Below are 14,885 nucleotides of genomic sequence, written 5' to 3'. Positions count from 1 at the left end.
TAATGCAGAATTCCTATATTTTGGTAATAGAGGGATAAAACTGCAGTTTAAATAAAAAAATTGGGAGGAGGGGGCAGGTAAAGGCATGTACTGGGGGGAAGGGGAGGCCGGGGGAAGGTCAGTGGGGAAGGGAAAAAAAAAAAGGAGACATATGTACTACTATTTGTAATACTTCAAACAATTAAAAAAAATAATAATTAAAAAATAAATAAATAAATAAATAAAATTAAATTAATAATAAAAGCTTGAGCCCTAACCAGTTTGGCTCAGTGGATAGAGTGTTGGCCTGCGGACTCAAGGGTCCCAGGTTTGATTCCAGTCAAGGGCATGTACCTTGGTTGCTGGCACATACCCAGTGGGGAGTGTACAGGAGGCAGCTGATCGATGTTTCTCTCTCATCGATGTTTCTAACTCACTATCCCTCTCTCAAAAAAATCAATAAAATATATTTTTTAAAAATAATACAAGCTTGACAAAACAAGCTGGGGTAGACAGGTTTTCAATCAGGAGTATGTGTACCTTCAAAAACACCTTCCTGTGTTACACAATATATATTAAAATGGCAGGGAAGATACCAGGATTTCAGTGCTTATCAGAATTAACCATGGTTTTTAAAACTGAAACATAATGCCCTCATATTTGTTGCTTCCAGTAAATAAGAAAGGAAAATTACAGAGGGAAACATCTGTGGATTGTATTAGTGTCATATTTTTGTCGGGAAAAATTGTCAACTGTTTAAAGTTCATTTTGAAGTACTTGAGCCTAACAGCCTTCTCCAGTCCACACCCTAATTCTGGTTCTAGAATACACGACTACATTAAATGACCTGAATGCATATTAATATGCCATAGCCTGTTCCTTATTTTCTAGATTCATGGAAGTTTGAGTTTAGTTGAAGATGATTGACTGTTCAGCATTAATCTAATCTGTTTAATCTGCTTGTCTTTTAATTTTAATCACTGTTTTTCATTTTTAAAGGTTATTTATTGTGCTTTTCCAAATCTGTCTGTTTTCTCATGGTAGAATCATCCCAAGCTGCCTTTTAATAGAAGTGGACTCAGGTATCTTCACTTTCAGTCCAGTATCCTAAAAAAATGAGCCTCATACTGTCCAGGGATGGCTCACAAGAACATATATCAATTTTTATGGCTTAATAGGTTTCCCAAGCAGTTCATCATTCATGCTACAAGATTACTTGTGTGCTTTTTAAAAATATCTTAAGAAAATACTTTTATAAAATGTGATTGGAATATAAGAAGATATGTATTTGATTTCTCTCAATATATAGTTTTTACTCTGCAATTCCAATAACTTAATGTTAACATTTATGTGGATTAAAATCAATCTGTTTTATTTGTTGATTCATCAAAATAAATTAAAACTAATCCACCCCTTCTAAAATAATTATAAAATGTTTCTATTAGAATACCTTCTGCATAGTTCAGACATATCAGACTTTTTGGAGTAAAAGGGCTTTCAGAAGGTCAGATGTAGATTAAGTAGTAGTAAGTAGGTTAATTGACTAGACTAGAGCCTTTAGAGAACTAATAGCCTAAAAATGTTGTCTTTGGCCATAAAGTGGGTTTATCCAAACCCTTAAAATTTTTTTTAAAAGAGTGACATTTGTCCACTTAAATAATTAAGGTAATTTTCAAGTTAAGAAGTTTTGAAGTTTCTAAACTCACAATATTTTGAAATGTTTAAACTCGCAATATTTTGTTTTAATGTATCTTTGGCATTCTTGGCAAACTCTTGTCACAGAAATATTCATTTGTTTTGTTTTCCCAAGGCTGCTGAAAGGTTAGTTAATTGACTAAAGTGGGTGAGTCCTCATGTTTACTAATATGTATTGCAGCTCTATTGGTACACCAGAAGGCCAGAATGGAACGACTTCAAAGAGAACTTGAGATTCAAAAGAAAAAGCTGGATAAACTAAAATCTGAGGTCAATGAAATGGAAAATAATCTAACTCGAAGGCGCCTGAAAAGATCGAATTCCATATCCCAAATACCTTCAGTAAGTCTTTCTATAACTGTTGTGACCTCTGTGCTTGAACGTGTGAATAGGCAATCTGTCATAAGTATAAAAGCTTGATCTAGTTTTAAAAGCTCTTAATTCATACTTGTTCTTCTGTTCTTACCTTCCCCTGCCAAACTCAACTTTTTCTAACTAATGACACGAGAATTCAATGTAGATCCTTCTCACATGGAATTATCTTTCAGCTGGAAGAAATGCAGCAGTTGAGAAGTTGTAATAGACAACTCCAGATTGACATTGACTGCTTAACCAAAGAAATTGATCTTTTTCAAGCCCGAGGTAAAGTTCAGTGCATATTCAGCAGAAATTCAATGTATAAAATACCAACTCTTTTCCTGTGGCTGAAAACAGATTTATCAATCATAATCTTATTGTTTCAGATTTGACTTAGATCCAGATAGTGCTAAAGAACTATTGGGTTTTTATGTTCTCTTTCCCCACCTCCCCTCCCCCAAAATATTATATATTTGGTTGAGGAATAATTTGATACATTTATATCCTTCAAATCTGCTTCAGTCATGTGTTAAGGGAAGACAAGGATTAGTATCTCTGGCTGCACTGGCAAAAGTATTAGCTATTATGTATTAGTGAAATGTGTTATTAGCTATTACGTATTAGTGAAATGTGTTACAATCACATTTACTAACATTAAAATGTATGTGCTCATACACCTTTTTTGTATTTCCCGTTTGTCCTTTTACCTTTCAAGAATTATGCTTTTCAAAATATAATTTAAAAAGCATCCCCACCTAATGACATTATCTTAATTGACAAATAGGGAAGAGAATAAAAATATGGCTTGTACATTTTTAGAACAATGATAGTTTATTATGCTTGAACTATTACTGACAAGTAATCAATACTTATTGTAGTTAAAAAAAAGTTTACAATTTAATTCAGTTTCATAGACAATTAGAATGAAATTTTATAACTTAAACCTAATTCTGAGGTTGGGAAATAACAGAAATATATAAAATGGAAAAGATAGGAAAGGGAAGGAAGCCAACAAAAAAAGAAGTCCTTAATCACACTTTGGAGTGTGTGCCAGAATCCATTAAAACTGAAAGATGATTCATTCTATTTTCTTTTAAAACGTTAGTAAGCTGTTTATCTTGAAACATTCATAGCAAATGCCATAATTTAACTTTGGAGAGAAAAAGAAAGGGCTGGTCTAGAAACTATAATTCTGAACTTGTTCCTTTTGTTTAAAATCTGAACCATTATATTACATCAGTGCAAGGTTTTTATACTTATTGGAGGCCAAGCTGTTTAGTTGCTTAAGGCCATGTTTGGTCATTTAAAATTATATTTTAAATTGTTAAATTTTTAGGTATTTTATTTTGTCCCATAGAACAGGGGTCTGGTTCTAATTATATCACTGTATTACTAGCATTAATTTGACTTCTTCCCCAATTTACCACTTATAACCTCTCTTATGTACTATGCCTATCTCAGCTGTTTTGAAATCCTTACATATAATTTGAGATTAGAGGTACAAAATAAATGAAAAGCATTTCTGTGATTATTTTTTAAAATAAAATATTTGGTTTTTAAAAAATAAAATATTTGGAGCTATAAACATTGAAATATTTACTTTTTATATATTTCAGGACCACATTTTAATCCCAGCGCTATTCATAACTTTTATGACAATATTGGATTTGTAGGTCCTGTGCCACCAAAACCCAAAGGTTAGTGTATCCATTAAGTGTGAAAACTGTTACATATTGAAAGCAAGATTTCAGAAAACATTATTTTTAGCAACCTTCCTCTCTAGAAGTGCTTCAAACTTAGACATTTTTGGATGGATTCACTAGGAACATATTTGTTGATTTTTATTTATATGCTCAGGGTTGGGGAGGATGCAAAAGTGTAATGTATTTAGCTCTTAAAAAAAGTAGATGTCCTTAGGATTCATTATACACCCCCAAAATATCAATCTTGGCCCCCCCCAAAAAAAAAAAAATCAGGTGCAAAAATTTGTATTCTTTATAATTTTTGACATGATGAGGAAGCTATAATAGGGAAGTTTGTTTTTCATTAGTAGCCTGTTTTATTAAATTTGTGCATAATTCTGTATAATCAAATACTCTGAATTTCAGATAAGTGATTTTTGAAAACTATAACCTTCTATCATTTTACATCATTGACATTAATAGAGTATATGCTCTCCAAACTAGGAAATGTCAAAGTATATGTGTGGAATTTTTACTCCAGGCATTAATTTAAGTATAATTTAATTAGGCCTACCTAATCACAATATTTTTTTACTTAAATGTTTTTAAACATAGCTGAAATGTAATGAACTGTTACTATAGCAGAGCAAAAGTGAGACTAGGGCATTTGGCACAGTACACAAGTATTCAGACACTGGGTGCTATTTGGTGTTAAGGAATAAAGAAAATGGTGGCATAGCCTATTTCCTTAAAAAAAACAAGTAGGTATTTCAGATTCTGAATGAGTTGCCTCTAAATTATCTTTTTACTCTTTCAAAAACTAGAATCTTTCTAATAAAAATTTTCTGTTTTGCTTCAACATAAAGTACTTGTGTGTTGAGGGTAGGAGAGAGGTGGAATATATATAAAATAAGACAATTATTAAAGTGGGATAAGTGCATGAGGGTTTATTTTACTATTCCCTCTACTTTCGTATATATGTTTGAAATTTTGCAGGGTAAAAATTTTTTTAAAATTCATTACTTAAAAGCTTTTTCACAAAATATAGAAACTTGTAGCTGGTTATTTTTTAAGAAATAGCAAATCAGTCATTTTTCCTTAAGGCTAAAATGAGAAGTTATTAGTTTCACTGGTTTATTTAGTTCTTAACATCAGATCTGCTTCACAATGCAGTTCTTTAAATAGCTGAAATTACAGGTCATCTTTTGCAAAGTAACTTCTTTTTTTTTCAATTCTGATGGTTTAGTTTCCAAGTACCTTTAATAAAAAGATTTGTAATTCTAAGTACTAAGTGAGATTGTGCAGATGTAAGAAAACCAGTAGAGATTTTTCATTTAAAAAGGTATAGCTTCTCTATTAATTGCCTTAGATATTAATAATTAAGAAGATGCTGGTATTTAATAATAGATTGAAATGTTATTCTAGATTGAGTTGCCCCTCCTACCTAAAAATCCTTTGTAGTTAAACCAAAAGGGTAGACAGTTTCAAAAAATGTGCCAAGAATGTTTTCTAACACCTGAGTAAATCTGAAATTCTAGTAACTAGGATGGATCCCCAGATTAAAATAATCATTCTGTAACGTGTTTCCCAAGTATGGAGTATGAAATAAATTTAGATGGCAAAAAGTCAAACTTTTTAAACTGTATTCATTTTAAGGTGTTTTAGGGGATACTAACTAGTATAGTCAGATCCTTGATTTTTCAAGTATTTTCGAGTTGCTCGTGCACGTGCCTAAAAATTGTGACCAGTGCCTGAAGTTGGGAGTGTAGCAATAAAGTGCTCCTGAAAACTAATCAGTAAAGAAAGTACTGCTAAAGGGGCACGAAGTACTACACACCACTTAATTATTTTTAATTTGTTATGAAATTTTTCTATATTTCCACCTGGTAGTACAATAGTTTGTCTTTTAAAATAGCAGGAAAGGTATCATTTAGTTACTGTCTCAGTAACTGAATGATAGTAGGAAGAATTGGCAAATTAATACATATTGTTTTAATAGTTTAAATCATTAAATTATAAACCTGACAGGAGAGATCTAATAATACATTTTCTTTTAAACTTTCCCAAAATAATTGGAAGGAATACTATTCCAAATTTATAATGGGATCCCCCTAAAAAAGATCCGTAAGTATAATTTCACTTTAGTCACAACTTTGGAGAAATACAGTAATTCCTCATATTTAAGATACCTCTATTCATTCAAACACTCTAGAACATTGGCCTCTTAAAGCTGCACTGACTTTATACTTATCAGTAAGAAAGATTAGACCTAAAGGATATGTGATTTATCTAAGATCGCAGAGCAAAGAAATCAGGAGTTAGTAGCAAAGCCAGATGTAGAACTCCATTCTCACAACCTTCAATCTAGTGTTCTTTCTACTGCTTCATAATAAATTTGATTTTAAAATAAAAAATGGTAAAATTTTTACCCTGTTAACTTCTCCAGGGTCTCTTATCAGTTAATAAGATTATAGAAAATATTTCATCTTTGTGTTCAAAGCTTACATTTTCAGCAGATAGAGAACATTTAACAAAAACTTACATTCCTGGTAGAAAACAGAAATATAAATACTGCTCAGTGGGACATGGAACTCTAACTTTAATGAGCTATAACTTCACTGTAAGTATTGTGTTGTGTTGTAGTAGGGCACCTTTCCACAATCTTAGGTGACATTATGGGAATCTTTGCTATCAGTTACTATATGATTTGATTTCCCTTTTCTCCTGCTGTAAATTGGGGGAAATGCTGGCTTCCCCTTTAAGAAGATGTTGAGGTGACTGACTACATAGCGTCTATGTAGCTATTCCCCAGTGGAGAAGTAACAACTTGATGGAGATTGGTGAGGACCAAGCTTGAGTGTCATTTTCAGTTAGATGCTTCATCTGGTTAACAACTGACTTCATGCTGTGCAGTACAAATAGTGCTTAAGATTGCCAGTAGTTTATGACGTGGTGGTTTTCCCTTCTAAAATAATTACTTTTCTTCCTTACAGATCAAAGGTCCACCATCAAAACACCAAAGACCCAGGATACAGAAGATGATGAGGGGGCTCAGTGGAATTGCACTGCCTGTACTTTTTTGAACCATCCAGCCTTAATCCGCTGTGAACAGTGTGAGATGCCAAGGCATTTCTGAGCCAGTAGGCCTTACATCTTCTCCAAAACCACATCTGAAGTTCAAGAAACTAGTCTGTCATCAGGGGGAAAGTTTCACTGCTACTTAGGATTTTGTCAAATTGAAGGTGTGACAAGATGGTGTTGTGCTAATAATGTTAAATGTCAGCCCACGGAGCTAATGATACCTCAGTCTAATATCATGGGCAGTTGAAATTCATCATGTGAAAGGTAATCTGCTGAAAGACTTGGTTGCCCGCTGCCTAACCATGTACAGTGTTACCAGTAGCCCATTACGGATAATTCTAGAAATGTTAATGCCTACTTGTTCCCAGTACCTTTTTCCCCTCATGTCACTACTGAATTTTGACAGGAGGAAGGAATAAAATGATGGCTTTTTTTTTAAGCTTTCAGTGAAACACTACAAACGTGAAGAAAAAGAACAAGGTTTAACTATTTAAAAACTGTTTGCTGCCACACAGTGCCCACGGATAGGGGAAGAACTTCGCAAATCTGTGGTACTCTGGGCCTTGTCTTTGTCTTCCCTCAAAACGTCTCCACTCTGAAGCCAGCATCTAGGGTCTGAAGATGAAAAGGAAAGCAGCATGCATTGTCTGTACAAACGTGCAGTGAAGTACCCCAAAGCTTTCCTACTGTACAGATCTCTCAAGTCTGCTTTAAGTGATTTCTTTTCTCCTTTATTATTTCCTTATATTTCTATATGTATAGTGTAATAGTCTTGTTAACTAATTTTCTTTTTTCCTTTTAGTGATTAAGCACGATCATGTCCCTTTTTAAGCCTTACCCAAAAGAAGCAATGCCTTAAAATAAAAAAGCATTAATGAAATGAAACTATGCACAAAATAACTTTCCTCTACTTACTCTGTGCTTTACCCTCATGAGTGCCGATATTCTGTGAAGACATACAGATGCTGCACAATGAATTGCAAAAAATATTACAAGACCTTTGTCTATAGGTCACACTATATACTGACTTTAGTGGTGGGTGACACAACAGTGTTCTGTCTTCCACAGGGAAGCTTAAAACAAGATATTTTTAACCCACTGAAAGAGCAACAAAGTTAAACTTGCTTCATCTGCCTGGTGTCCCACAGAACTTCCACAAGAGATTACTATTGGGAAAGTACAATTTCAAAACCAGCAACAGCAGCAGTACCTACAGCCCCTTTTTTTTTGAGAGAGAAGTTTAAATGCTTTACTGTTGGGGCAATTTGTTTCTAAACCTGACTTGGTGGCAGTATCATGTGTATTTATAAACAAGGCTAGTCATATTTAGGACAACTGAAGAAAAGCTGGAAAAAAGAAAAACAAGCAAACTTGAACACTGAAGCAACCTCAAGCATCTCTTTATTTTCATGATATATTTTTATAAGGAAAATAAATATTCAGATGATCAGGAATGTATATAACTAAATAAAATCAAGAAAAGAAATAACAGTATGCATTTAAAAAGAATTATGAAATTATATATCAGTGCTTAGAATGGGGCTAATGGAAGTGCTGAAATGTAGCAAAAGATAGGAGACAATGTAGACTGTCACCCATTGTAAATGTTTGCAAATGGATATTTTTAAATAAACAGGATTATTACAGGTGATCTACATGAATGTCAAAGCCTTGAGTTCCAGGTTTTGCACTGTGTATATGTGAAGAACTATGACAGTCCTAGTCCATTAGACAGCGGACCCACAGCCCTTACATTTGATGCATTTGCTTTAAAATAGGCCTTGTTTTTCAGCTTCCTCTGCAGTTCTATGTGAAGATTGGTAAATCAGTTTTTACTTGTTTTATTAATAAAATGTAATTTGGATATCTTGAGTTGATGGTTTTGTGATTTAGCTGGGTAAACTATCTTTGTAACAGATAAGTTATTTATAAAAATTAAAAAACTTATATTCTAATGTGGATTTTGTGACTTGTTTTTAAAGTTTGTGGGACAGGAGATAATTTATAGTTAATTGAAACCAGAGAAAACTCATTGTCTGGAGTCTTCTCATGACATCATGGCATTCAACTGCATTTCTTAGATTATTTTTATTAATTTCCCCAGGCTTTTTAACTGATGAGAGAAACCAGGTTTCAGCTGAGAAAAAAAAAAAAAAAAAATGAATATAGCTTCTTTTTTCATAGTTAGAGCTTTTCCTTTCCTTTCTTTTGGGGTTTTTTAAAGTTTACCCCATTGTTGAAAACGTGATTTCTTGGGTCATTTAGCCTGAGGAGTCATTTAGTTCATGTTTGCTCTCGAATAATGTGTAGGTGCTGAGAATGGTGTTTCTCTTGAAGAGCACCTTTGTATTAAGAATTTTCTACAAATTATGACTCAGTTTTTCTGAACTTGAAAAGAGTAAAGTAGCACTTACTGATCCCCTTATGACGTAACTATAGAAAATCCTGCCTTTGCCTTGATTGGTCTTTTAAACCTGGTGGGACAGAAATATTCTTTACCAGGGAATATGAGGCCTGGACATGGTGGTGGTCTGGAGACCACCTTCCAGGAGTCATTGCACTAAGATACAATTACAGGTACTAAGAACTGCAAATGGAAAGATGGACTTCTGTTTCTCGTCATTATCTCTGGGTGCTGACATTCTCTATATTTTAAGGAGGGTGGATAGCAAGCAGTGCATGCAAACTGGACTTCTCAGGAAAACCTATATTAACAAAATGTTGACCAGTATCTACTGTTATAACAAATACATTATATGGAGATGCATGTTGTATTGCAAATTAGTATGGGGGAAAATAAAAATTTATTTTGCTGTTAAATTTTTTATTTTTTAAAATAACCTGGATCAATCTATAGTCTTATGCAGAAAACCATAGCTAGTCCAATATTAGCTATTAACTTTTTTTTTTTAATCCTCGCCAGAGGATATGTTTATTGATTTTAGAGAGGAGGGGAGAGAGAAAAAAATCAAAAAACATTGATGGGCTCCCTCCAGTACGTGCCCTGACCAAGGAATCAAACCCGTAACCTACATATGTGCCCTGACCAGCAATCACACCGCAACCTTTTGTTGCACGGGACGACGATCCAGCCAACTGAGCCACCCTCGCCAGGGCTTAGCTATTAACTTTAAACGTTTTAATCAAAACATTCATAAATAGCAAAGTTAACTCACATTTCTAAGTTTTCTCTACCCCAATTTAATGTTGATGGGAAGTTTTTAGTGAGCAATGATAGGTTTAAGAAGTGAATGGTGTAGGATACAATATTCAGTCCATGAGTAATTAAAGTTGGCTGCATTGCCTTAGAAAATATAAGTCTGTGGTGACAACAAAGGACATTCCAAATTTAATATCTGCCTGCTGGGTATTAGCATAGTTTTCCATATAGTATTACAAAATACTTCTATTTCTCTATGACAAGTGAACACATTTCTGGCTTCAGTTTTCAGAAGCTACAATTATATCCATTTTACTTGGAGATAAAATCGCTCTGGGCTGCATTTTAATTTTTATGGCTTTCATCTGAAAATATAATCCGGCAACAGAAAAAAAGGACTTTTTCTAAAGAAAACAAAATTTTGTAGCTTTATATTTCTTGGGTTGGGTTTTACCCCTCTATGTAGCAAGCTGTTTGGATATTTTTTTTTTTTAAGGGAGTGTAGTTAATCATACAAAAATGTTTGGTAATGCATTGTGTTTGTAACTACATTTCTTCCTATATTATTGGTTCAAAAATAGAAGTGCTGTGTAGTATAATAGTTAATATTGATTTACCTAGTTGCTTGGAATGATTATGAAAGCAATTGAATTTTAACACTGACACATGTTCCCCAGGTAGACTGCGCAAATCGCAAGATTCAAGACAGAGTTGAGTTATGCCATCTCCCCAGACTCACTCCATAACCTTGGGATACTGCCTTGTTTTTTATATTAACGTCAACCCAGCTCACAAGGTGTTAGGGGACTAATGTGAAACTTCCTGAACCAACCCCTTCTCTCATTAGGAACTGATTACCCTAAAGTAGTAGGTCATGTTCTTGTACAAATGAGTTTTAAGGCATTTTTTCCACAGTGTTAGTGAACAAAGTGGTAAGTTTGCTACTTCTCTGAATTGGTCTAGAGATATATCAGGGGCTCAGAATTTAATAGTTAAGTCACTATGGTTGAATTCTTTGCTTTATCAAAAGTTTGGTTGCTTTGCAAAGATATAATTATGCTGACCTAAAGATCAAGTGTGTTCATATTTCTGTTACTTGTCCAGCTATCTAAAGAATGCACATTTTATGGAGCATAACAAATTATTTTTCTAGGAAAATGAACACTTTCTTCAAAGGACTTACACCAATGTTTGTGCAACTGCATATTCCTTTTAAGCCTAAAATTGACCCAAGGTACACTTCATTCTAGCTTCTTTCTTTACAGATCTTCTTTACCTCCTCCTTTTCTGAGGGCAGGGATACATTCTTCCTCTGATCTCAACTACATAGGAGAACCATTACAACTTACAGATCTGCACTCTGAAACTTTATAATCCTCACAGCACAGTGGACAAATATTGCAGCACCTTCGCCATGGAAGTGCTTCCCAGAGATGCTAAAAGAAGAAAAGGACTAAATCCCACTCACCAGTTCTAGTAGGCTGAGTGCCTTTTCTCATTCTGGTCTAATCAGCCCCCGTCTCCAGCTCTTACACCTCGGCACACGGCAGCTAGATAAAGAGAACACCGAGGGAGTCTGCACCCTGCTGTTGAGAAATCCGTAAGATTCTGTTGTCTGGTCCTTACCTCCCTCTTCTAGATGATTTGTTATTTTCCAACAGAATGCTCTTACATAAATCCGGCCTAGTCACTTCCCTTAATAGATATTCCACATTCCCATTAATGTACTTTTGTCCATCTCACTTCTCATCTCTCTACTTAAGTTTAACTTTTAAGGGTCAAGATTATGAGACCCTTCCAAACTGCACCTTTTCTTTGCACTTGATGTTTTCTGCCCACTTGGCATTCATTGCTACTTTGACCTCCCCATTCATGTACTGATATGATAGGTGTTATGACATACCCCTCTGTGTCCCCCACAGTAAATACCTTTATGCATAGTAAGAGGTCAGTAATTGTTGACAGTGATAATGATTCTTGCAGGCCAAATTTATTTCTAACATTTAATTCCAAGTTAATCAGTGGGTACATCCATTTTGAATTTGGTATACATTTTCTCATAGGACCAATCCTATATAATAGAACCCTAATACAAATCGAAGGATCACTATGACACGCACTGACCACCAGGGTCAGCGTCTCAATGCAGGAGCTGCCCCCTGGTGGTCAGTGGGCTCCCACAGGAGGAGCACGGCTCAGCCAGAAGCCGGGCTCACGGCTGGCGAGGGCAGCAGAGGTGGCGGGAGCCTCTCCTGCCTCCGCTGCCAGCAGGCAGTAAGGAGGGACTGCAAGAGGGATGTCTGACTGCCTGCTTAGGTCCAACCCCCCCCCCCCCCCCCGCAGACATCCCCCAAGGGGTCCTGGACTGCGAGAGGGCACAGGCCGGGCTGAGGGACCCCCCCCCCAATTTCGTGCACCGGGCCTCTAGTATTATAATAGGTTTCCAGACCAACCTGCTAGTTAACTGGAGTGCTTTGCATTTGAAATATGGAAATAAGGTACAGTACTATTGGGGTATGTAAATGTAATAGTGAAGGTAACTGAGAATGTTTATTATCTCTACGTGGTTCTGGAAGAGGATGGGAGAGTATAAACCTCTGTAGATATTCCAGGAAATCAAGAAATAGGCATTTGAAATTGAGGATGCTGATTCTGAAAACATCCGGTTTTACTTCAAAGCTTAAATTTTGCCTTTTCTTGGATACAGATATTTGAGTGGCTTCTTGTTCTTTAACAAGAGGATCAATTTTTTCCCCTCGAGATCGAAGCACAGAGGGATGAGGGACTCTTTCCTGAGAAAAACTGGTCAGGAAAAGAGGAAAGAAAGAATAAAATGAAATGCAAAGTGTGTATAACCCTCTCCTCTTCCCCAAGGAAGATGTGACAAGATGGGCTTCTGACGATAGGAATGGAAAGCAAGAACTATTTGTATATTTGTAGATTGGTTGTACATAACCAAGACACTCTGTGAGGAATGCCATGAAACAAGTGTGTGTTTTTTTACATGAATTGGCTTGGAATCTTAATTACTACTTTCTGGATTTTAGCAATGATTTCACAAACCCTTTCGCTGAAGTTGGGTTCTTTTCCTAATAGGACTGTGCACACATCTAAGGACACTAATTTACCAACCCGGGCGGGCAACCACACTCTGCTAAGCTACTGAATGTGAAGCAATTTCATTTCAGTGAATGACAATAGGTGCTTTTTGTGAAGTTGCTCAAAGCATCATTTGATGTCAGACAAAAACAGCAAAGTTTTAAAACGTGCTACCTGAATTTTCTATTGTTGATGACTGTTAAGATGCTGCCATTAAATGCACTGGCTTCACATTACATGAAACAAATGGCCCCCACATTCTAAACAAGTGAAATAAAGAATAAATGACTCACTGAAAACCTTAAACCCACTGTCATTTTTTTCCTCTGTGCATATATGCTCTGGTGTCTACAGTTGCTGGCTGCAGTGCAGAAATCTTGAGACAACTAACTCCCCCTGAGAGTTGTATAAGGCTTTCATTTTCATAGTAGCTTGACATAATCATCCATCCACAAGTAAAAGGCTTTTATTACTGTAATGAGTCTCATTGATTCTGTTTTCTCAGTTTTCTACAGTCATGATACAGAGAGAGAAAAAAACCCCCATCATTCTCAATGCAAGTCACACTTCTGCTTTCTCTTCTCCAGGTAGAATAACTACCTTCAGCCTTTCTTCACACAATCTATTTTCCTTCCCTTAGGGGCCAGCTTCCTCTACCACGTTTTATGCATTGTGCTTGGGCATTGGACCTTCGGCATCCTGGTTCATTCAGAAAATGGGCTGAACGCGTGTTTTCTGGCCCTGGCATGCCGTGTGCTTTTGATTATGTGTCGGGCGTAGTGGAGGTTTCCCACTGCGGCGTTCCTCACAGCACTGTGCCTGCGCTTTTACATGGACCCCGGCTGACCTTAGAATTGTGCAATCCAGTCGCTCCTTCCGGTTTTTGCTTTTATTGTGTGTGTTTTTTAATCCATCAGTGGTTTTACTTCAGAGCTATTGACTTTATGCTATTTTGTAGAATTTTTTTTCTAATAGTTTAGATTATTTACTGGTAAACTTTACTTTCTCTTTCATTGTTTACATTTATCCTCTTTTTTAAAATATATATATACTAGAGGCCTGGTGCATGAAATTTGTGCACAGGGGTGTGTGTCCCTCAGGCCAGCCTGCACCCTCTCCAATCTGGGACCCTTCAAGGGATGTCCGACTCCCCATTTAGGCCCAATCCTACCGGGCAGTCAGACATCCCTCTCACAATCCAGGACTGGCTCCCAACTGCTCGCTTGCCTGCCTTCCTGATTGCCCCTAACCGCTTCTGCCTGCCAGTCTGATCACTCCCTAACCACTCCCCTGCCAGGCTGATTGATGCCTAACTGCTCCCCTGCCAGCCTGTTTGCCCCTAACTGCCCTCCCCTGCAGGCCTGGTCCCCCCCGCCAACTGCTCGCCCCTGCAGACCTGGGTCCCCCCCAACTGCCCTTCCTGCAGGCTTTATCGCCCCCAACTGCCCTCCCTTGCAGGCCTGGTCCCCCCTCAACTGCTCGCCCCTGCAGGCCTGGGTCCCTCCCAACTGCCCTCCCCTGCTGGCCATCTTGTGGTGGCCATCTTGTGTCCACGTGGGGGCAGCCATCTTGTGTGTTGGAGTGATGGTCAATTTGCATATTACTCTTTTATTAGATAGGATTTTATTGATTTCAGAGAGGAAGGGAGAGGGAGAGAGAGAGAGAGACATCAATGATGAGAGAGAAACATTGATTGGCTGCCTCCTGCATACCCCAAACTGGGGATCAAGCCCGCAACCCAGGCATGTGCCCTGACCAGGAATCGAACCCTGACCTCCTGGTTCATAGGTCAATGCTCAACCACAGAGCCACATTGGCTAGGCTACAGTCCA

General features: G+C 36.7%; 1 protein-coding gene across 4 annotated transcripts in view; it reads left to right on the top strand.

The window, feature by feature from the left end:
* The window catches only part of TAB2 (TGF-beta activated kinase 1 (MAP3K7) binding protein 2), a 74,217-nt gene extending 64,336 nt beyond the window's left edge, over positions 1-9,881 (top strand). For 2 of the 4 annotated variants that reach the window (XM_080665811.1, XM_080665810.1), the window contains 4 exons: positions 1,856-2,016; positions 2,223-2,316; positions 3,648-3,728; positions 6,707-9,881. In XM_080665811.1, coding sequence (XP_080521937.1) covers positions 1,856-2,016; positions 2,223-2,316; positions 3,648-3,728; positions 6,707-6,849 — 479 coding nt within the window. In that variant the 3' untranslated portion in view covers positions 6,850-9,881. The remainder of the gene's footprint in view (positions 1-1,855; positions 2,017-2,222; positions 2,317-3,647; positions 3,729-6,706) is intronic. The other 2 variants (XM_080665813.1, XM_080665812.1) reach the window with 2 other exon arrangements.
* The last annotated feature ends 5,004 nt before the right edge of the window (positions 9,882-14,885 follow it).

Source organism: Plecotus auritus, assembly GCF_963455305.1.
Source record: "Plecotus auritus genome assembly, chromosome: 4".
Taxonomy (NCBI): Eukaryota; Metazoa; Chordata; class Mammalia; order Chiroptera; family Vespertilionidae; genus Plecotus; species Plecotus auritus.
The sequence above is the reverse complement of the archived record's forward strand: the minus strand, read 5'-3'. Positions and strand labels throughout refer to the sequence as shown.